We start from the raw sequence: 23,571 nt of genomic DNA on the forward strand, positions 1-23,571 counted from the left end.
TTACATTTCTTGCTATTTTTCTTTTCAGTAAGGTGTACTTGATCACCCAAGCACTTAATTCCACTGTTAAACGATACGTGTCAATATTAAGTTAGCTTAGCAATTAGCATGGGTATCCCTTCAGCCTGCTGGCTTCTTATGGTCTGGGCTTGTCATCTCTGACTCATTCATTTTTGCGTCTTGTGTTTGTTTGTCCATGTGACATGGCAGTCTGGCAGGCCAGGAGTTTAGCACGTTACAGAACTAGCAGGCTAGGATCGTTTGGAATGATAATGCACAGTATTTATACAGTCGGGGAGGGCCAACTAATGCTGGAAAGCTCAAATGCGTACTTGGGCTTGGTTTCAGATGCGCCCCAAAAACCCACACTTAAATTGGTGAAAACAGTTTAATGCTATCCCTCAACAATTCTGTCCCAAATTGTTCTCAATTCTTACATATGTTTACAGCACTTACTGCAAACATATTTAATGTTTTTAGGAACGAATCACTGCAATCACTTTCCAGAGTCCCTTAAAAACAATGAACAGCTGTAGATTAATAAATCAAAGTGCTGTACATTAATAAACCCCAGATCTAAAATATAAAACACAAACAAATGCATTAATTCCATGAATAAAAATATAATTTTAAAATCAAAACATGTATTTTAATGTGTGAATGTTATTTATTTTTAATAAATGTATTTAACATATTCATTTTACAACATCGGACCAAAAAAAAACAGATTTAGAATGTATATAAAAACACAAATAACATAACTAGTTGTTAAAAAAAACTAAAATAACATTAGCCGCGAATCTGTGGTGCCCAAGTTATTCTGATGGTCATATAAAGTCGTTGGATGAGGTAGCTAACGTCACCATCGTCATTTTCAAAACAGTTAAGATGGCGGCGCACATGAGACGGGCTTTCTGCCCCTTGCTCCGGATGGCGAGAAGTACCACTCTTATTCGGTTTGAACTTCCTAGTACCTACATTGTATAATTTTCTGAGCACATGATTCGTGCGGCGTGATGAATAGGTCAAGTTAGATGTGTTACTTGCACGAACGAGCTCACTAGCGAGCTGCTGCGAGCAAGCGGTTTTTGTAATTGAAACTGTTCATTTCACTTTGTGTAGTCATCAGTTATTTTAGCTAGTAATTATAATAGCGCATGTAGCTTCATTGAGTGTATTGTTATAATCGGTCATGGTTGAATTCCATGAATACCAATCAAGTTGAAATTGCATACGTAAGCTAACTGCTAACAACGCGCAGTAAAACAAACATCTCGGTTTGAGCCGATTCTGTACATTAATGAATATTAGTAATTTTTTTAAGGTTTCCAGAACGAATTGGACTTTCATACCATACGCACTTAAGCAGGACAGTCCTTCCTGAACCCTGCAACAGAAGCACACACGTCCCAAGTGAGATTCAGTTGATTGACCGCCGGCGGCCATTTTCTTAATTTTAAACTCATTGGACCCTCGTTTCTTTTCTTTTTTTTTTTTTTTTCCTAGTACGACAGGTTTCCATCCTGACTCAAGATACCCCAAACCCAAGAAGCTTGAAGTTTCTCCCAGATAAGCCGGTTTTAGGAACCGGGACATTGGATTTTCCATCTCTTAGCTCAACAGAGTGTTCATCTTTGGCTAGGTTTGGATTAATTATCTCCTTTTAAAAAACTTTTAGTTTCCTGTTTTATATTTGCCAAACCTAACCAACTCTTGGTCATGTTGTGACATTTCTGAATTGATCAAGTTTGATAGAACAAACAATAACATAACAATGACAACATCCATATATTTTACAGAGACCTGTTTGAAATCGAAGGAGTGAAAAGTGTATTCTTTGGCCCGGACTTTATCACCGTCACAAAAGTAAGTTTTGCAAGAAAAATAGGGGTTGGCTCCCCTGCAAAAATAAGAAATGGAAAAACATTACTGAAGAAAAATCTGCAAAGCGGTGTATCTGCAGGCACCAAGCCCACAAATATTCCGGGGTCCATTGTAGACCATACTACAACCACATTCGCTGGCATATATTCTTTATCTTCTGTGGAGAAAGAGTATGTACAGTGTAATCGGACACCAAAAGGAGCAGCAAAATGGCAATTGAATTAAAGCAACAAAAAAAATTGACATAAAAACAATTATTTCTTTGCATTTTATTTACTTATTTTAGAAAGGTGTGTTCACTGAGCTTAAGAACCCCATATACCAGGCACCAATATATCGAGAACTTGGATGACCTTGTGGTGTCCTCAACAGATAGACGAGGACTTGGAGTGGACGGACATCAAGCGCAATGCCCTGGAAGCCATGGCCAAATTCTTTGAGAGCGGCGACCCCATCACAACAGGAGATGTGCACCCAGAAAGTAGTGAGTTTCGGAGAACTGATGAGGAGGAGCTAGCGAGAGAAATTATTCAAATGTCGATTTTGTGACATGTAGGTGTCTCTGAAGATGACGATGAAGTGGTGTTGATGATTAAGGAGCTTCTTGACACCAGAATCAGGTAAATTAGCTCAGATGCGATGTTATATATATATATATATATGTATATATATATGTATATATGTATGTATGTGTATATATATATATGTGTATGTATGTATGTATGTATATGTATATATATATATATATGTATATCCGGTAGTGCAGTAGAACGGAATGAATTTGCTAACTTCCAAGTTTTAATTATTTTTTTCTCCAATGTAATAATGAATTTCAGGTTCGACAAAAAAATAATGCGATAAGGGAAGTCAAAGTAATTAGAATTTAAGTACTCCTCGCATGCATGTAAACATTGATACATACGAGGTATTGGACTTAATAAAGCTTGTTGATGGAATGAATTATATTTTTCATATTGAAATGAAATGAGCAGCCACACTCATTTGTTATTTCAGAGAAATTTACATTACCGCAACAACTATCACAAGACTAACATGTCTCTCTTTCTCTTCTGATTCCCGCAGACCAACGGTTCAGGAGGACGGTGGCGACGTGGTCTTCAAGGGCTTTGTGGACGGCACGGTGCAGCTGAAGCTGGTGGGCTCCTGCACAGGATGCCCCAGCTCCACGGTGACCCTCAAAAACGGCATTCAGAACATGATGCAGTTCTACATTCCAGAAGTTACGGCGGTGGAGCAGGTAGCTATTGTGTTCAATCTTTTGCTCCTTCAGTTATAACCGCGACAGGGATGCTATTTGTGAGCCATTTTCCAATGATGGGTTGGCGTTAATCTAGCACACTGTAGGGTAAAGTTATGTTGTTTTAAATATGCAATTCTTTCAAGTTTAGTTTCGCGGTTTACACCACAGCGAACCCAGGTTTATTTGTGAAATCCACGATATCGAGATCATGTTATTTCAAGCACAATTTTTAATTTTACTGGTTTTATACTCCCGGACAGGTGGAAGATGAAGTGGACGATGTCAACGCAAAGGTTTTCTCGGAGCTGGAACGCAAATTACAAGAGTAGTCATAAAGTTGATTGACAAATGTACTGATTGATCTTCAAGAAGAAAAAGGAAGAGAGGAACGAAGAAGGGCTGTTGCTGTGCGTTTATCTGTGCCTGCTAGCTACAGATAAAATAATCGTTTTTACTTTTCTTCACAGAAATGTCATGCCCATAAGGTAAGGAAGATAATGTGGCTTGATTATACACTTTTTGCTTTATTGTACCCACAAAAAAATGGTCCATTTTGTGAAGTTGTGCCATTGAAGGCTTAAAATGTCTTGCTGTATTTATTTTCACTGTATACTGTATTTTTGGAAGGTTTTTCGCATTAGTTGAATGCAGAATGACGAGGATGTAATTCATGCTTGAGATATTAAACAGATGATCTATTGAGAATGAAAGAAGTGATGTGGGAGTATTCTAACTAAAAATAACACAACTAATAGTAATTTGTTGTGTCCACCGCATTATAATAAATTTCACTGACTCACAATTATGTGCATTGTTAAAGCCCCCACCCCTCCCAATTAATTGTTTCCCCTCAATTTTAGGTCATGATAATGATTTATTGAAAGGATGAAGTCGCAATGGTGCAAACGTTGCAGTGACACATTTAGACATTCAGTATTACAGTATTAGCAGTCATACATTCTTTATCTTCGGGGAGGAGCTGAGCCATCCAAACCGTATTGAGACGTGCCCCTACATTTGGATTGATAGAGGTAATGTATTATTTACAGGAGTTGCCATTAAATTTACTCCTTTATTATAGAGTTTGTGTCAAGTGAGTAAGCCTGACAACATTATGATTTTGATGAAAAATTACCTGTCATTTAAGTTTTGAGGGGTGGGAAGCCAACATCTGTTTTCACAGAAAATGCTTATTGGCATTAAGTCCATGCTTTTTGAAGGATTTTAGTTGTTGAAAATATATATTTTTTAATACACTATTTGCAGTCTGTGAAACCGAATGAAATTCCATTATGTTTCTGCCTATTTTTTTCTGAACGAGATGTTTATATGCAGTATGTTTTGCAATTAGAATTGGGTTAGAATAGTAGTCCACCAAGTGGACCCCAGCTATTCTAGGGTTTAGAGACTGGGCAAAATATGCATTTAATTGGCGTACATTAAGATTTGACGCAATCAAAAAAAACATGCTGATCAAACTCCAACATGTTTGGTTCCCCCCCACAAAACTCGAACCACGCCAAAACTCAGAACACAAATGAATGCGCGGGTGACGACCCGCGTGTATGCGGGGGCCGTTGTACAATGCTCAATGTTACCCAGGCGTTAGTCATTAATGCCACCAGGTGGCAACGACGGGAAGCAGCAACGCGGCAATTCAATTGATACACGGTGTGCGCCAAAACGGTTTTTAATTCTGTGTAATCATGTCATTATTACTGTATATTTTTACACAATGTGATATACCATAGTGTTATTTATCGTATTTTCAAAAGGCTTAGTTTCGCGCATGCGCAGTTTGCGCCTCCACTTCTCGACGGCCGGCTGCAGTGGATAGAGGTTAGTCAAGCTGCGATGATACTCGTTAAAAAAATCAGAAATAGAAACAACACTTTTGTTCTCGTTACTTATCGCTACGTGTCAAAATGACTTGTTTTGCTAGTAGGCATTTTCCCGTGGTTACGTTACGTGTGTTTAAGCACGAGTGACGAGTCAGCTGCTCGTGTCAGCAAAATGTTAGCCGAGGCCTCCACAACAAATCCTGCACGAGGCTACACCGACCACGAAGCTAATGCTAATTGCTTCCTCGCGGTTCGCGTAACATTAGTCTAAATGATGGTGGTTCAGAACTTTGAATGTAGTTTGAACGAGACACACACTTCGGCCATACCACCGCGGTGATTTAAAAATGAATGCGATTTTGTATGGGCAAAATTAAATTGATACAGTGTGCGTTAGCCTACTGCCATTTAAAACGGGCAAGCGGGGAGCGATAGCTTTCGGGACTCGCTATGTTAGCAGGTGTGATTTAAATCGCACTTGTATTAATAGCAAATGTTATATGCTAACACGTCAGCTAATTATGGGAAAGCAACATTTGTTCTCCAACTGTTTGTCGTTTAGCGGGAGAAACGAATGTTATATTAAAGCGTTTCAAAGCCTGTGTTAAGTGATTCACGTTCAATTCGTTTTACGTTTTCTGTCAAATTAAAGGTGGAATTGTGTCGCGCGCGCATTGTGAAGTTGCCCTTGACCCACGTGCTCGCGTTGTTCGTGCTAGTTTGCTTTCTGCCTGAAAACGTGCAACCCCACTCTTGCCGCAACCAGTGTGTGCTGGACGGCTACAAAAAATAAACAGGACAGTGAGTAGCTATACTAAGTTGATACACTTTTCATGAGGTCTTGTGATTACGCTTGCTTTCATTCATTGTATTTTTGTTGATAGATTTTTTTTCTAAAGGAGTACGCAACAAGCCGGCGAGTGGAGACTAACTTCCATCCGAGTGAGTCATGGCCCAGTTCGGGGGACAGAAAAATCCGCCCTGGGCGACTCAGTTTGCCGCCACGGCGGTGTCCCAGCCGGGACACACGGCCCACACGGCCCAGGCTCTTGACATCAACTTGCACTGTAAGTATAATAAACCTTTCTTTGCCGGTAGTCTTCTTCTCCTTTCGGCTTGTCCCTTTTCATGGGTTGCCACAGTGAGTCATTAATTTCCATCTTTCACGATTCTCTGCATCCTCTATTCTGACTCCAACTACCTGCTTTCTTTGCCTGTAGTACTTGCAAAAAATAAGTTTGAAAACTCCCAAGTTGAAAGCATCATGGATGTTGTCTCATGCATTTACCACCACAGAAGTATCAGGGTTGGCAAATAGTTAAAAGTGTGATGGAAATGGAACAAGTAACAGTAGTACCACATGAGCAGTCAAATGAACAGTCACAATGTCACAGACACTTGTTCAGAAATGGGCAGATAAGAAAAAAATATTTCACGCTATTTTGTAAAAGACATTGAAAAGTTAACTTGCCATAATTTGTCCCCTCTAATGTTACATTAGATACAACAAAAATCTCGACAAACTGTAAGTGACCAAACACAAATCTTGAACTTTGATCAAATTAAACCATAAAAAAGGAAACACAGTAATTAGGGGACTAGCATTCACTCACCAAAAAGTACAGGTCAGTACTACCTTGGTTTTTTGGTACAGGTTAAGGTCACATTTGGTACAGTTATGGGGAAAAAATACAAAGCGTGAGAGTTCAGATTTTTTTTGTGTGTACATCAAGAAAACACAGTCTCAAAAATGAGTTGTTACATTAAAAGAAAAAAATTCTAATAATCACAATAATACCTAAAATGCAAAATAAAAAAAATACTGTCTGATCTTCAATAAAAACTTCAACGGTTTAATTTTCTTTTTAGGAAAGCGTTATAGCATTCTATTATGGAGGGTGGAGGGGGGTCAATGAACGATGCTGGCAAATGCAGCATTAACTGTTAAATAATGAATGAATATATGCCCAAAACACTAATGACATTTGTTACTGCCATGACTCCATCTGAAGTTTTCTTTTGCTACCGTCTTCCCGCAGCTCTTGGCGTGCAACAGCCGTCCCTCCTGGGAGCCTCCCCCGCCGTCTACTCCCAGCAGTCGGCCTTGGCCGCTGCCTCTCTGGGCAACCAATCTGCCGCCTCATATCAGCTGTCTCAGCAGACGGCCGCCTTGCAGCAGCAGGCGGCAGCGGCTGCCGCGGCACTGCAGCAGGTCAGTCATGGCGCAAGAAGCAGGTAGCAGCCGCGTGTCAAACAGCGCACTTGTCTTATCAGCTGCGTGTGTGTGCTTGTAGTCGCAGATCAATTCAGCCCTGCAGCAATATCAGCAGCAGCAACAGCAACAGCAGCAGCCGCCCCCACAGCAACCGCCGCAGCAGCCATTGTACAGTGTGCCTCATCAGGTAAAACATGCTCTTTGTGTGACACTCAACAGACTGAAGAGACAATTCATTGAACCGTACAAGTGGTGCACTCAATTGCTCCAAGCGCCCCTGCTCGGAAGGACTTTTTTTTTGTCTGTAATACTCCCTTGTTGATTTTGTGAAGTACACTCAATTCAAAGCAATATATTGAGTTTCTTCGTCCAATGTTTATTGCGGAAGGTCCACACGAATCCAGTACAGTGCATTGATACAATAGCAGTGAGTGACGTAATTTACAAGACAGTCATGTTCAAAAACCATTTATCTATTTAAGTGAACGATATTGTCCACTACAGAAAAATTCCTCGATGTTTAATAGGGAGTAGGGGTTGATGAATGATTCCAAACACCGCAACTGCGAATCGTTCATCATGCCCTACTCCATAATCATTATTTACAGGTAGTGATTTTGAATGGACTATTTGCTTTAGTCTCTCTCTAATAGACAAAAATGCAGTAATAGTTATAATTACAGTAAATATTTGTATGGAGAAAAAAAACTTGTGAAGATGTACTCTTACAGTGTCAAGCTAGCTAATTGTTTCATTAGAGATGGCTTAATCTGTCCCTAAATGTATTTTTGATTTTAAAGTTGTTTTTTTCTAGCACGTCGTTTATATATATATATATATATAGATATAGATATAGATATCTATATATATATATATATATATATATATATATATATATATATATATATATATAGATATAGATATAGTAAGTTTAACCTATAAAAATGTGCGCACAATGGACTTATTCCGTCGGAATTTATAGCTATACTTTTCAGGGGGAAAAATTCCACCCGTTGCCTAACCGAACCCTTAAATTTATAATGTACTGTATATGCTGAGGAAAAAGTGAGTGTGCCCTTTTGGAATAGCGCAAAAGAAAAAAAAAATCCATCCCCCCCCAAAAAAGTGTTGCCATACCCATCCTAAATTGTTGTGAAATTCTCACTTCATTCTTTGTTTCTTGTCCCAGCTTCAACAGCCTCAACCGGCACTGCTCTCACAGGTAACATGTTTTAATCTGCAATGCAATAAGAATCCTCTCTAATAGTCATTTACTCGTGACAAGAAATGCCAAAACACTTCTCGCCCCCTCCCCCACCCAGCCGCCAGTGGCTTTGCCGACGAGCCTGAGCCTGTCCAATCCCCAGCAGACGGCCCAGATCACCGTGTCGTACCCGACGCCGCGCTCCAGCCACCAGCAGCAGCAGCCACAGAAGCAGCGCGTCTTCACCGGCGTTGTCAACAAACTGCACGACACCTTTGGCTTCGTGGACGAAGATGTCTTCTTTCAGCTCAGGTTCATGCGCGGATGATGTCGCAAATAAGGAGGCGGAGTCTTCTCGCTTCAAGCTGTTTGTCACGAATGTTCATTTAGCTGGTTTATCAACATCATTTCCGTTGTCGCTTGTCCTCTTCCAGCGCCGTGAAAGGGAAGACGCCGCAAGTGGGCGACAGGGTGCTGGTGGAGGCCGTTTACAACGCCAACCTTCCCTTCAAGTGGAACGCCCAGCGCATCCAGACCTTACCTCAGCTCGCGAACCAGTCGGTGAGAGCATTCGCAGTTTGTCCGCGCAAGATGGTTGTCAGGCTTCTTTTCAGCTCAACAATTTTCACTGAACGATTTTCTCCCCATATTAGATAGTTCCCCCCTTCCCCCGATTCCTGTTTCCGCTGCCGATTGATTGTTGTGTTCTCATTCCCTCCCCAGCATCAGCAGCAGCCTCAGCCTTTACCTCAAGCTTCCCCGCAGCTGGGCAGCCTTTACAATGAGCCGGGGATACAGCTGCGCTACCCTGACATGCACCCCGCACCGGATGGCAGACAAAATGTAACCGCATGCACGTGAAATCACGCACTCTCTGTCATCCTCGGGACACTCTTCTTCTGCTCGCTTGATTATTTTCTTCCATTTTTTTTTTAAATTTCAGCCATAATCGCAGATCTCTTAACAGCATTTGCTTTGGCGGTTAAGGCTAAATTTCTTAATAGCACCTAATCATGGACTCATGACTTTGCATGCGTTTGGTAGGTGCTGTCCATCGAGATGCCGTGTATTGAGTAACAAGTTTTCTTTCAGCTGTTGCATCTCACATTGAGGTAGAAATTATTGCAATAAGATGGAATCAGTTCCTTTAGAACAGTGGGACATTGTTTACATCCTTACTTTTATCGTTCAGCTACGACCAAAGCTTCAGGTTTTCTGATTTCAACACCTGTTTCTTGGACCTTCTGATTTTAAGTTTTAGTATGAAGCGCAAAAAGAGACAGATCATGGAAAATCACAACCCTTGTCACTGATTGGTGAAACATTCCTCTAATTTTATGATCATGCATCTTCTTCTAAACTGGTCAAATAAAAACCCCTGAAATGGACAGTGTGCTTTCACACACGCAGGCATTCATTAGTTTTGATCAAGTGGCATTTATTCATCTCCCCTTTTTTTCTTCTTCTGTTTTCCTAGAGCCATCCTCCGCCTCCCAACATGATGAAGGCTCCCCCCATCCTTCAGTCGCTACCTCCTCCGACCACATTCAGTGTTCCGCCCCCGGCTCCTCCTCCTTCCCTACTGCAGGCCCAGCTGTCTGCCGCCTCGCTCGGCCCCCTCCTCCAAAACCCGCCGCAGCCTCTGCTGCCGCCCCCCAAAGGTAAAACAAAGGCTCACCTCCGAATGAAAAGGAACCTAAATTTGTTTCCTCAAGTTGCCGAAGCCGGTATGACATTTTTCCCCTTGGTGTGCTTGCAGGGGGTCTCCTTCAGCCCCCGGTGAGACTCATGCCACAGTCGCAGCCTGTCAGACGGATCGAGCCTCCTCCGCGCTTCCCTCCTCGCAACGATCGGCCTCCTGAGCTCATCCTCCGTAGTAAAGAGGATCGCAGGTCATTGCAGTTTATCGCCCTGCACGCACCATGACGTCACACGTACTTCCTGGTGGCAGAAGACAACTTCCTACTAGAAAACGAACCCTTTAACGTAATGATATATACCCAGATGATGCAATGTCACTTTTTTTGAAGCGTCTCCTCTTCTTACCTTTTCAGCCGAGACAGAGAGCGCGAGCGCAGACGGTCGAGAGAGCGCTCGCCCGTGCGCAAACGTTCCCGAGAGCGCTCCCCGAGACGAGAGCGCTCGCCGCGGCGTCCTCGCAGGGTGGTGCCTCGCTACACGGTTCAGTTTTCCAAGTTCAGTTTGGACACGTGAGTCAAACACGGTTGGGCATTGGTTCGCAGCAAGAGGGGGGGGGGCTGGGGGTGGTGGAGGAAGACGTAACGTGTGCCTCTTTTTCGCTCCCCCAGTTCGAGCTGCGACATGATGGAGCTGAGGCGGCGCTATCAGAGTCTGTATATTCCCAGCGACTTTTTTGGCGCGGCCTTCACTTGGGTGGACGCCTTCCCCTTGACGCGACCCTTTCAGTTCAGCAACGCCTGCAACTTCCACATATTGCACAAGGAGGTGGATCCCTTTGTCAAAAATACAGCTGTGCTGGATCCGCCCGACGCCAATCACACCTACAGCGCAAAGGTAGGCTTCATCACTCGCCCCCGCCCCCCAGGTGATTTTCCCACTTTCCCATCAAAGTGAGCAAAGCACTGATTCATGAATGACTCAAAGATTAGCTGATCCGCTGGGAAAATAGTTTGGGCTCAATGTTGGCATTTTATCTACACTTATCTTTTGTCTCGTTATGTTTGTGGTGTGGTGTGCTGTTCAGCACACATAAGAACAGAAAGAACACGTTTTTTGGTTGTTGTTGTACCCCCCCCCCCCCTTTCTGGGTGGTATCTTTCTCACTGAGTCAGTAAGTGGCTGCTGTTGCGTTGAAAACGCCCTTCTCTGTTTATCCTGCGAAATGAAGCTCACGTAGGACTTTTCTTTACCAGGTGATGCTTCTGGCTAACCCAAGTTTAGAGGAGTTATATCACAAGTCATGTGCCCTCGCAGAAGATTCCCAGGAGGTCAGAGACTCCTTCCAGCACCCCGCAAGACTCATCAAGGTACCCGTCGCTCTTTTCATTGCCGAATCAGATCAGCTGACATCGTACCGCAGGCTTGAAATGTTTGGAAGTAGGAAACGGAACTACATCATCACAGCCAGTTAGGATAAGCAGTAGAGGAATGGAGTCTATGAGATGTCACTTATCTCTAACCTTTACCTCACCTCTGCCGTCTACTTTTTCACCTTCAGTTTTTAGTGGGCATGAGAGGCAAAGATGAGGCCATGGCCATCGGTGGCCACTGGTCTCCCTCTCTGGACGGAGCCGAGCCAGAGAAGGATCCCTCAGTCCTCATAAAGACAGCGATACGCTGTTGCAAGGCACTCACGGGCATAGATCTTAGTCTGTGCACTCAGTGGTAAGAGCGCTCCTCATTTGTCTTTTTCTTTGTTTTGTTTTTTTACAAGTGTGAAACTTACAAATCATCCGACCATCCTTCGTGCTTGTATTATTGTCTATTTGATACTGTTATTGTACCGCCCTTTGTGTCTCGTCGCCTTGGCTCGCTCTTTTCTGTCACACACTCTAAATTGACAAACACGTTTCACCATGGTGGCAAACCAAGCGCACGGGACTGTGGCTAGGAAGCAGTCGCCAGGACCGGATGACAACGCCATCACCTTTGTTTTATTCTTGTGTTCCTCTATTCTCTCTGTTGAAAAATTCCATATTTATTGAACTGGCTTTTATATTTCTTTCTCGTACGCACATTCTCAAATGTGTCCAAGGTTAAAGGCAGAGCTGTATAACGTTGGGGGCGGGGAGTATAGGCTGTGATAACATGTCAATGTTTGTTAACCTTCTCAAACTGGCTCCCTTCACCGTGACAACCGTTGGAAAGCAGCAGACCGGGCCCTTCTGTGTGTTGTGTGTGTGCGGGGAAGGGGAGGGGGGTGGTGTCACTGTATATTGACTTATAGGGTCCTTTGGTGACGCCAAGGTTGGGAAGTGTGAGTGAAGGCATGGGTCGCTAAAGAAGGTTTGCCTAGCCAGGCCTGCCTGTTGTGCTTTGCGCTGACCAGAATGTTTCTTTCCAATGCACCCTCTTCCTTTGCGACAGGTATCGTTTTGCAGAGATTCGCTATCACCGGCCGGAGGAGACACACAAGGGGCGGACAGTCCCCGCTCATGTGGAGACAGTGGTTTTGTTTCTTCCGGATGTTTGGCATTGTCTTCCTACCCGCTCAGAGTGGGAGGCGCTGTCGCGGCGACTCCGGGAGCAGCTGGCTGAGAAGCTGTTGGCCGAGCGAAAGGAGGCGGATGGAGAACAGGCACTGAACCGCTAATCCCTTCTCTTCTCATTTCCGCTTCTCACAGGAAGGCACAGGACTGACAAAAATAAGACAGACACAAACAAACACACACGCGCACCTTCACGCCACACGCAAAACACACGGACACGGAGTTTACGACTCCAGCCAACCTCACCTAGGCGTCCTCCGTTTACCCCTCCACCTATCCCCCTGCCTCTTCTCCTCCACCCCAACATCAATCAGCACTCAGCACACCCCCCCACCAACCTCCCCACACATCCAGCAGACACACACACAGTGGAAGCAGTGAGGACTAGCTTGTGTTTGTGTACGCTCCCCTTTGCAACTGGTAAAGCAGCTTCCAGCTTGTCTAATTTGTAGCTCCTCTGGCTCTAATCGTTTTAAATTTGTTTCTGCTCTTTGCTGACAATTCCAAACGATGTCCTCTTAATTTGGGATGATTTGCTACATTTTCAACCAGTGGTAGTTTCCCCCCTCCACCCCTTTTTTTATGCTGGCATGCCTAAATGGATAACTGCTGGAATCTGTTGAGTCAGTTGCATGCCGGTAATGTGTCTGTTGTAGAAATGTCTTATTTTTATGATTTCTCACACCAATTTTGATTGGGAAACAAGAGCCTTGCCCCAAGTCGAGTGTTCCTTGTCTCTTCTCGTTGTTGGCTTCTCTATTTTTATTTGTATTTTTTTTTTTCATTTGGACTACATGTAGAGTTTGATGCTTCCAGGGCAGTTGAATGAACATCTCATGTAGTTCCTTAAATCCTCCATAATTGGCAACGCCAGTAGTTGTTAGGGCCGCCCTCGCTCTTGGAGACAAACTCCTGATGGTACAGCTATTACCTCATTGTTTTGTTTTTTTTCTTTTTGTGTGTGTGTGTGTGTTCCACAGATTGATTGGCAGCTGTTTGTTAAAGAGCTAGAGAGCTTCCCTGTGTACCCCTCGGTAGCAGTGGACATAAAGCACAGTTGAGCTCACTAGAACGAGACCCCCCCCCCCCTTTTTTTTTTTTTTTTTTGTTGAGAGGATTTGTGATCTTGCACTGATCAACTTGAAAGCTTACTCGAATCACGAATGGCGTGCTAACTTGGTCCTGTCCCTCCTTTCTCCCTGGCTCCCTCTCAACGACTGTCTTTCAAGGAGGAAGAGGAGAAGGATGGTGAGGAATCAAAGGATGTCTGCACTCCTACTCACTGGACGAAACTTGATCCGAAATCAATGAAGGTAATGTGGTGTCATTCCTTTCATTTGAAATACTGTCCCATTTTGAGAGGATGGAATATATATTTTTTTCTGTCGTGTTACAAAAGTAAACCCGTTGCAGTCACACATGCCTTTATTTCGTGTCAATTTTGGCAGTCAAAGTTAAAGCTGTTGGAATCTCGGGAACGTTTATTGGACTCCATTTCAACCTCACGATGACCAGATATCCTTTCCTTCAGGATAAACAAATTTCCCACTGGGGTTTTAAAATTCATGCTTCAAGTGGAATCATAGTCCTAAAATGCATTGAATCCACAAATCTAAAAACAAAGCCGTAATTGACATGAAAATGTCAAACACATAATTAAGGTTAGCAATTGTAAATAGTAGGGCGGCCCGGTGGAGTTTGCATGTTCTTCCTGTGCCTTCGTGGGTTTTCTCCGGGTACTCCGGTTTCCTCCCACATTCATAAAACATGCATGGCAGGCTAATTGAACACTCAAAATTGTAGGTGTGAGTGTGAGCGTGGATGGTTGTTCGTCTCTGTGTGCCGTGTGATTGGCTGGCAACCTGTTCAGGGTGTCCCCTATTCCCAAAGACAGCTGGGATAGGCTCCAACACCCCCCGCGACCTTTGTGAGGATAAGCGGATAACAACATGGATGGTTTGTAAATAGTGTCAAACATCAATAAGTACTATAATATCGTGGTCGGATCATTTGTATTTGCAAGCTACACTCTGAGTCAGACTTCCAGCTGGACCATGGTCTCACTCATTTTGAGCTTTGCTATATTGAAGCCCAGGTTCATCTCATTCGGCGCACTTGTTTTTGTGACGGCTGTAACAGGTGGACTGGTACATTGACTCGCCTCGTTACATGGTAAAAGGGATTCTTGTTTTGCAGCGGCGGCATATCTGAAAGCTTGTAAAGTCCATTTTTATACCCCTTTTTGACTTTGACTTTTGCAACGCCGCCCTGCAGGTCAACGACCTGCGCAAGGAGCTCGACTGTCGCGCTCTGAGCTCCAAGGGCTTAAAGTCGCAGCTGATCGCCCGACTCACCAAGCAGCTGAAGGTGGAGGAGCAGCTGGAGGAGTCCAAGGAACCCGAGAAGCCAGAAATCAAACCTCCCGAGGAAGAAGAGCCGCTCCGCACCGAGGAGGACAAAGAGGTACCTGAGGCGTCCCACAGCTTAACCGCTCCGAGTCGCGTTAAGGAGTTTGCACTTACAAAACGCCGTCCCCCTTCTCTCGCAGGAGGAGGAAAGGAAGAGGCAAGAGGAGCTTGAGCGCCAGCGCCGAGAAAGGCGCTACATCCTCCCCGATGAGCCCACCATCCTCGTTAACCCCAATTGGGCCGCCAAGAACGGCAAGTTTGACTGCAGCGTGATGTCCCTCAGTGTGCTGTTGGACTACAGGCTGGAGGACAATAAGGAGACCTCTTTTGAGGTGAGAATGACGAGCTATTCTCTTTATAGTGAACCCATGGAAATTCCTTTATTTGCCTTTTCTGTTGTTTTGTCTCGGGCCAAAGAATGTCTAAAAACGATTTGGCGCCATCTGCTGACATTTTGGTGGTAAGACGCCATGTTGAGTTTCAGTCAGGTCATATATGGTTAATTAGAAACCTTTTTGGGTGGGCGTTAATGACTTCGCTGTCCGTGGCAGGGCTCAGGCCGCCGCCTCGACGAATTTTAGCCGATCAGAGAAGGCGTGTTTGTCGATTTATGACCCGCGGGATTCCTGTCCTCCAGGTTTCCCTCTTCGCCGAGCTGTTCAACGAGATGCTGCAGAGGGATTTCGGTTACCGCATTTACAAAGCCCTCGCTGCCATCCCCGTCAAGGATGAAAAGAAGGAAAAGGAGAAGAAGGTGAAAAAAGAAGCCGAGAAGAAGGAGCTGGAAAAGAGGGAAATAAAGAAGGAGAAGGAGGAAGACGGCGACGAGCCAGCAGCGAAGAAATCAAGAGAGGATGGCGACGTTGAGAGGAGGAAGGTGCGTCACGTATACCTGGCGCTCGTATGAAGGATTTTTTTGTTTTTAACCACGCCTTTGTGTGCGCAAACAGATCGACGACAAGTTGGTGAAAAAGGAGGATTCACGTGACGAGGACGAGAACGAAGATGATGGCAGCACGGCCAACGCAGAGGAGTATGACCCGATGGAGGCCGAAGATGCAGACGAAGATGACGACGACGATGGTAAATGCGCTTTTTCTTCACATCGACACTGCGCCATGTCTCATTCACCAAAATTCTGGCCAATGATGAGAAATCATGCACCACTCTGACTTTGTGATGGATTCCATTTCCACTTTCTGAGGCTTTTTTCCTGTAGAATTTAATTTCGGACATCACATTTAGTATGTTCAGTTCTACACGTTTCAATTTCATTTTTTTTTTTTTAAAGACAAGGATGATGACGACGATGGGGACAGAAGAGATCGCAAAGATGATCGCAAATCGCCAAAAGACAGGAGCTTAAAGGACAAGGTAGGCTGCTTCATTTTGCACTGCTTTAAATGGTTATGGAAGCAAAATTTTCACTATTTAAAGCCAGGTGTGATCAGCTGTTGTTGATATTTTCCATCGTATAGTATGTCTCCTTAAAGTAAAAATGACTGTTGCAGTAAAGGTAGAATGTATTTTTTTTTTAACCAGCAGGACAAGAAGCAGATGATCACGTACAACAAGGAGCTGCTGATGGCGTTTGTTTACTTTGATCAAAGTCACTGGGGCTACCTACTGGAGAAAGACCTGGAGGAAATCTTGTACACGCTTGGACTGCACCTTTCGCGTGCCCAGGTGAGCAAAAAAACATTTCTGTTTGGTCGCCGCGCACACTGAAGTCTGTCCTCCTCATTTCTCTTTTTGTTTTGCCTTGAACAGATTAAGAAACTGCTGAACAAGCCGGTAGTGAGAGAGTCGTGCCATTACCGAAAACTAACCGACAGGCCAAAGGACGAGCCCGATTTCTCCCCCGCTGAAAGCCAAGTGGAGAATCCCTTAGGTGAGCGCATGGGCGAGCGACGCTTACCGCACAAGAGTTACAAAGTTATAAAGTGACGTATTCAACGCGTCTTCTTCCTGTCAGGCAACAGAGATCTACTCCCTGCTCCCAAGTGGATTGCACGGTCGGAAACCAGCGAGTCCAGCACGCTGATCGTGTACAACGGCGCCATGGTGGACATTGGCAGCCTGATGCAGAAGTTGGAGAAGAGCGAGAAGGCGCGCGAGGAGATCGAAAACAAACTCATGGTGCAGGACACCAAGATGGGTAAATACTGGAACAGTTTATTTATTTATTCACATTGTCGACCTATGTGACCTGATAATTAAACTGACTTGATGCATCACCACTAACTTGGACTGATTCAGATTATTTGTAAACATAAGACAAAAAGAAGCTTTTTATATATGTTTTAATATGTCTTCTTCAATTGTCCCTCCAGAGGAAGACGCCAAGGTGAAAGCGCAACTGGAACAAGACAACGGGTGCTTGTCAAAGGAGCTGGATGAGACGACAAGCACCCTGAGGCAAACGGAAAAGACGCTGAAGGACGCCGAGGAGCAGATGTGCATCTACCACGAGCAGCTCACCAAGACCTGCAAGGCTCTGACCGATACGGTGAAAGGGCTGACGGCGGTGATGAGAAAGGTAGCGGTCGTTGAAGCCAGTTGTGTGTTGACTTTTCAGCGAGATTTCGTCTTGGAAATGAAAATTGGTAGAAATAAGATGGTAGAAAGTTTCACGTTGTAAGTTGGAAGTGATTGGGAAGATATACTTCCATACTCCAGGCGTTTTGTGAACCAACAATCCCTTGTAATTTTACCTTGCAATTAAAAAAAAGCATGGCTAAGTGAAATGTACGCATTTAATTTTGACATTTTAATGGTATCAAATTTAAAGTGACTGGCAAACATGTGACGTATTTGTACTTCATCACAAGACTGGATGTAGCGAGCACCAAACTGATTTTGTGCAAAAACAGGATGCAATCATATTTGTTGTTCTTTGCCCCGCCAGGATCAAGATGGGAATGACAAGGAGAAAAGTGTGCCGCTTCAAATGAATGGCGCCAAAGAAGAACCAGCCACCTCTTAAATCAGTGGTCGGGAACTTGCTACCCTTGGGCCAATATACATGACCGGCCCGCCATGCAATGCTACAAACGGATAAAACCTCAGAGGAACTGATAGGAAAAGCTCTCAAAACTTTAAATCCACAAATATTTGTCAAGTCCACAAATCTGTTTGATTGTTGACATGAACACCCCCCCACCCCTTCCCCCTTACATTTTGCATGGCCCATGGTGGGTAAAAGGTTCTCGACTGCTGTAATAAGTGATCTAAAATACTCATTGTCTTCACTTGTAAATAGTCACGAAGTGATTTTTATTGTTTGGACATTGTCTCAACTCCCTTTGTGGGTTTAGTCATAAATTAGTTCATTTATTGACCTGTGTACATTTTTTTTTACCATGCTTTGTTCATGAGCTCACTTTCTAACTTTTTTTCCGTTTGTTGTGCCAGTTTGTGTGATAGTTGTGCTATTAAGAGATTTAGGGTTTTTTTTCTAATAGGCAATGCCGAGCTAATTTATGTGCAAGAGAATTTCTAACGAATTATATTTAAACGACGATAACTTTGGATTCAACAAGGGCCATCCTGACTTGCCTTGTCAATAAGATGTCATCCACTGTTGAATAAACAGTTTTTGTTTGTTTTTGGTATTTTCTCGCGTTGATTTCACCTTCTGAGGTGTTTTTGGCTACACACAGTATGCGCATGTCAGAAACACATCAGCCAAGCCAGTATGTGCATTGAATGTCATCTCGCAAAATTGCATTGACCAGTTAGTCCCTATAACGTGTTTGCTTCTTTCCACATGCTTGGAAGAGAAAAGTTGTGCAATGTATTCTGTTGATTTTATTTGGTGAGCCAAGTTTCTGATGATAAATGTCCTCAATAAGAATGCCTTGCAATACCACTTCTTTTCAGCAGAGGGAGGCACTTGCTAGAAGTGTGACCTGGCCTGTGACCTCTTCTTTCTAACGACTATTTGATTTTGAAGATCTGTTGACAGTTTAGCTTCAACACGGAGCATCAACTGGTTAAGAATGTGATCCGTGACTGGAAGGCCCCAGGCGCTCGGTTTCCTCACATGATGTGCCCCTCAGCGAGGCATCAATCTCCCTCCAGGCTCCTGGAAAGATTTCCACTGCTGCAGTGAACCACCAATTGTGAGTGCCTGTCACACTTTGTTCACGTTATGATGAAGAGGTTACTTTTTAACAGCCCCGCCCCCACCTCTTGCTTGAAGAAATCTGTCATAAGGTTTGTACACACTTGGATTTATAATGCACCGTTATGCGCCTAGTTTATATGCCATGTGAATAACGTCTGCCTGTTACAATATTGTATATCCAGACCCAGATGAATTTTAAAGGCTGCTTTATGTCAAATGTCATACTCTGTTCCTCTTTTGTCATTGGTATACACCTTTTGGTACTGTCATTACCTGTATACTGGACAGCACGCTCTCTGAATCCATTCTTAACCAGTCAAGCACTTGCAAGGGCTCCTTGAGAGAAAACACAAAACAGTGTTTATACCTTTTACACACTTGTGTGTGTGCTTGCTTCTTGAGAAGCAATGCACTTCATTTTATAACATAAATCACTGAACTGCAACATGCCAGGAACTCCCCAATCACTATCTGGGGGCCATTCCGGGGATGATTTCACGCCATCTATCAGGAATATTATCCTCTTGCTTGGAGGAACAAGATTACGGGTGTGGCCAGACACGGCTGGGTTGGGGAGTATCAATCATACTGTGTTGTAAAGCAGGGTGGGGGTGCTGCATCTCTTTTTAACCTTTTTGCTCCTATGTATGCCTTTGGATACGTTGCCATAAATTACCACAATATTAATTGCACCTAAGACCCAATAACTTGCACTCTACACAAAAAAAAAAGCTTAATTTGACTGACCCTATCGCAGATTTGGATTTTAGACCCATCTAATGAAGTTTATTATTGCGGTTGAGGTTTACAATGGTTAACCTATTAGGGATGGGCGAGTACTGGTAACGGCCTTATTTTAAAGTATGAAAAACCTACTAGAACATCTGAACTTCATTTGGGTTTGGTCAGAGGCACTAAAATCATGGCAGGTGTGTGTCGACTCACATTTAACGAGTTTGAATGCGACCGGTTCATTCTGAAAAGCTCCATTCTAAGTTATAAGGGTGTGCACACTTGTGCAACCACATTATCCCAATTTTTTTCACTAATTTTTTTTTCTCAGTTGATTTGTTCTCGTTATTCGTCCCATGCATTGAGGAAGAATTTTTTTTAATGTGATAAATTAATAATCGTTCCATAATCATGATTCTTGGATTATATTTTGAAAATGGCACGGTGGCTCGCATCAAATGCTCCCCCAGACTGGAGGTTACCCGGTTCCAATTTGAATCTCTCACATTCCTGTAGAATGGTGTGAATGTAGTGGCCTGCGAACTCCTTGTTTAAAAGGGCACAGGAAGCATCTCTGTGCAGCGCCTGCAGCTTGTCTGTGTCATTTCCTTGAGAACAATGTGGATCTGTCACGCGGCCCTTTGCTTATGTGACTGCTTTTGTCTCACTGCTGAGCACCGAGTAGTTGACAAACAAACCTCATTTGTTCCCCACCGAGGAACACACAGTGCGTTTGCACTTGTGAGCTTAATGCGTATGCATGTGACGTGTGAAATTCAAGGCCGGTGCAGCGAGCGGCCCAGGTAAAGCCCGCACCCCAGGCTGCAATAGAAGCCCTTTGTGCGGGGGGGGGGGGGGGGTTGTATCAAAGCCCTTGTGGTCTCGCAGGCTGACAATCAGCTCATTTCAATGCGGGGTCACATTCTCCAGACAAGGTTTAAAAAAAAAAAAAGAGGAGCGGGGGGGGGGGGGGGCGACAGAACTGATCAACCTTTAGTTCGTTAGTTCGGTTTTTTTTTTTGGTTGTTTTTTTTTGCCCAGTCAGAATTAAGCATCAGTGTTGCCATGCTAATATCATCTGCCATTGCGTTGGTTCAACCTCAAACCTTCATGTTGTCTTTTCTTCCCTTATGTCCATTCTCATCACTCAGCACTTTTGCCTCGTCATTCTCTTTCATGATCCCCCCCCCCCCCCCCCATTCCCCAACCTATGTGCATGTCAAAAGTTCAGAGTTGTACTTACCATGACAAAGCCGACCCCCCCATCCCTCACACACAGCCCGCTGTGTAGCCTTTTCAATTCTGTCTCAGGACTCGGGTGTTTAGTAGGCCAAACATTTGTCTCAGGTCAACCCGCCCACTATTTGGTCAATATAGGAAACTAATCTTGGGCCACATGAGACAGAACGCGTTTGTTTATGTACTGCGTCTGAATTAAGGGGCTGCATACACAGGATTTAGAAATTATTTTAAGACTGCTGATATTGTCACTTAAATGCAGCTCCCCTTTTCCCGCAAGTTAGAGTCTCCTCTTCTAAGAAGCTCTTGAAATATGTTTTACTTTTTGTGTTCACAGGTAGACCCGTTACTGCTTCTCAAAGGTGTTCTGCAGGGTTCTGTACTTGGTCCCACGTTTTTTTTCAATATTTACAACTCTCTCGAAATAAACCCTCATGAACTCATTCTGGCAAATTGCTTCTCGTTAAAATGGCCGCCCTACCATTTCTAGATCACCTTTAAAAACTGCTACAAAAGCTTGATGCCGTATCCAGTATCACAGTCCCAACTGGTTTTTCACAAGTGCGCCCTTTGACCCCGATAATTGGTCCTCTCTTCTGTTTGTGTACAGCGTCTGAATTAAGGGGCTGCATACACAGGATTTTGACAGTGTAGTCAATTCTGCTGTGGTAGCTGTATTAAAGAAAAATTGACTTTTCTACATCAAAATGAACCCATGAAAGTATTTTAAGACTGCTGATATTGTCACTCAAATGCAGCTCCCCTTTTTCCGCAAGTTGGAGTCTCCTCTTCTAGGAAGCTCTCGAGATATGTTTTACTTTTTGTGTTCACAGGTAGACCCGATACTGCTTCTCAGAGGTGTTCTGCAGGGTTCTGTACTTGGTCCCACGTTTTTTTCAATATTTATTTAGTTATCTCTCGAAATAAACCCTCATGAAGTCATTCTGGCAAATTGCTTCTCGTTAAAATGACCGCCCTACCATTTCTAGATCACCTTTAAAAACTGCTACAAAAGCTTGATGCCGTATCCAGTATCACAGTCCCAACTGGTTTGTCACCAGTGCGCCCTTTGACCCCGATAATTGGTCCTCTCTTCAGCCACGCAGGGAAATTCGCCGGTCAATGTGCATCTGTAAAACTCACTGGCAAGATCCCAACTTAATCTTTTCAATTAAAACCAAAAGAAAGTCCACACATTAGTGGTTGGGCACAAAAATCACCACGGAATGGTGATTAATTGTAAAACACGCAAGGGATCCTTTGCCGTCCATAAATCTCCTTCTCACGCTTTGTTCACCGGGAGAGGTTTGCCAGAAATGCCCTCGGTCGCCACAATCAAACAAACAAGTCAACCACCCTCTTCGAGCCTGTTTGGTATTTCAGGTAATTGATACATAAGAGGCTCCTTTTGCGGGTCCCTCATGGCTGAGTGCGCCAAGAGAGAGGGGCCCCTGTTCGAAGCGAGGACCTCACCGCAAGAAGCTTACTTCCTGTGCAGTGGCACTGCAAAGCGGTGTTGTCGAGGAAGCGATTTCTCCCCCCCCCCCCCTGCCACCTTCCCTTCACCTCTCAGGGAATACTGGCTTTCACTGTGAGAAAGTTGCTCTCTTGGTTTTTGACAGGGTGCCTGCGGGGCGTTCCCGGTGCAAAAGTTAGCGACGGCTCACCTCGCTGCCCTCCTCGATAACCTACCCCCCACCCCCGCTGTGTCGTCGTCGATATCATCTATGAATGATGAGGCGCTTCCTTTGCTTGGCAAGTTAATGCAACGGTACACCGCTGCATCTCGAACCAAAGCCAGTGTCACGTTTCAGGCGTCGGAACAATAGTTGGACCAAACAAAATTATACAACAAAACCCAGCATTCAAGTCAGGCTTTGCATTTGCACTTTAGTGGGTAGAGGAGGAAAATATTCTTTAATTGTGTTCCTCCGCAGAGGGCTACTATGAGATAATAAGATACGGTGGGCGCACATGATTGGCAGTGAAAACAAAAACTTCCTATAGTGTGTTTTTGCAAAGTGGATGCAAACATGGGCCAAAACAAGCGTACATATACGTTGAGTCTAAAGTTGTTCCAAATGTTTATTCTGAGCTAGCGGTGAGAAAATCTGCTTTGCTCAGCGGGGTTCTGGGTTCAAAGCTCAGTTTAGTTTGCATGTTCTCTCTTCGTGTTACCCATCCGTGACCCCGATTAGTGCTCGGAAAATGGATGGAATTCCTTTTCAACGGTCCAAACAGGCCCTCATGATTGCAAGCTTTAATGTATTGTTTCCCTGTTTCGGCTTCCTGTGACACGGATGCATCACTTCCTCGCTCTCTATAGCTTAAGCGCAAGCACGTAGTCACCTTGGCAAAAAGGAAGCACATTAGTCCTCATTCGTCTTGCCTGCATAGATTTATATTTTGTCCAGGTACTCCATCCCATGCTATTTTCGTGTTCCTATGTCTATAGCGCGCCTCACTAA

At 44.0% G+C, this 23,571-nt stretch overlaps 2 protein-coding genes across 4 annotated transcripts; both read left to right on the top strand.

Annotated features, from left to right (window-relative positions):
* The first annotated feature begins 839 nt into the window (after positions 1-839).
* zgc:110319 (uncharacterized protein LOC796111 homolog) lies at positions 840-3,850 on the top strand. The gene is made up of 8 exons (XM_052079908.1): positions 840-956; positions 1,325-1,413; positions 1,507-1,642; positions 1,800-1,866; positions 2,257-2,368; positions 2,441-2,504; positions 2,968-3,142; positions 3,406-3,850. The coding sequence occupies exons 1-8, from the start codon at positions 889-891 to the stop codon at positions 3,472-3,474; spliced, it is 780 nt and encodes a 259-aa protein (XP_051935868.1). The 5' UTR covers positions 840-888; the 3' UTR covers positions 3,475-3,850.
* A 966-nt stretch (positions 3,851-4,816) lies between these two features.
* On the top strand, positions 4,817-18,607 carry ccar1 (cell division cycle and apoptosis regulator 1). Of its 3 annotated transcripts, none has more exons than XM_052079852.1 (26): positions 4,817-4,984; positions 5,886-6,053; positions 7,026-7,198; positions 7,281-7,388; positions 8,391-8,423; positions 8,524-8,717; positions 8,840-8,966; positions 9,129-9,248; positions 9,883-10,066; positions 10,165-10,297; positions 10,460-10,615; positions 10,715-10,940; positions 11,300-11,413; positions 11,605-11,771; positions 12,474-12,684; positions 13,825-13,908; positions 14,870-15,058; positions 15,144-15,335; positions 15,641-15,880; positions 15,954-16,086; positions 16,295-16,377; positions 16,546-16,689; positions 16,774-16,894; positions 16,979-17,161; positions 17,337-17,542; positions 17,912-18,607. In XM_052079852.1, the coding sequence occupies exons 2-26, from the start codon at positions 5,936-5,938 to the stop codon at positions 17,987-17,989; spliced, it is 3,717 nt and encodes a 1,238-aa protein (XP_051935812.1). In that variant the 5' UTR covers positions 4,817-4,984; positions 5,886-5,935; the 3' UTR covers positions 17,990-18,607. The 3 variants fall into 3 exon arrangements, with proteins under 3 accessions (XP_051935812.1, XP_051935814.1, XP_051935813.1); XM_052079854.1 differs by having other exon boundaries at positions 16,549-16,689; XM_052079853.1 differs by lacking the exon at positions 4,817-4,984 and adding an exon at positions 5,639-5,787.
* The last annotated feature ends 4,964 nt before the right edge of the window (positions 18,608-23,571 follow it).

Source organism: Hippocampus zosterae, chromosome 11, assembly GCF_025434085.1.
Source record: "Hippocampus zosterae strain Florida chromosome 11, ASM2543408v3, whole genome shotgun sequence".
Classification (NCBI taxonomy): Eukaryota; Metazoa; Chordata; class Actinopteri; order Syngnathiformes; family Syngnathidae; genus Hippocampus; species Hippocampus zosterae.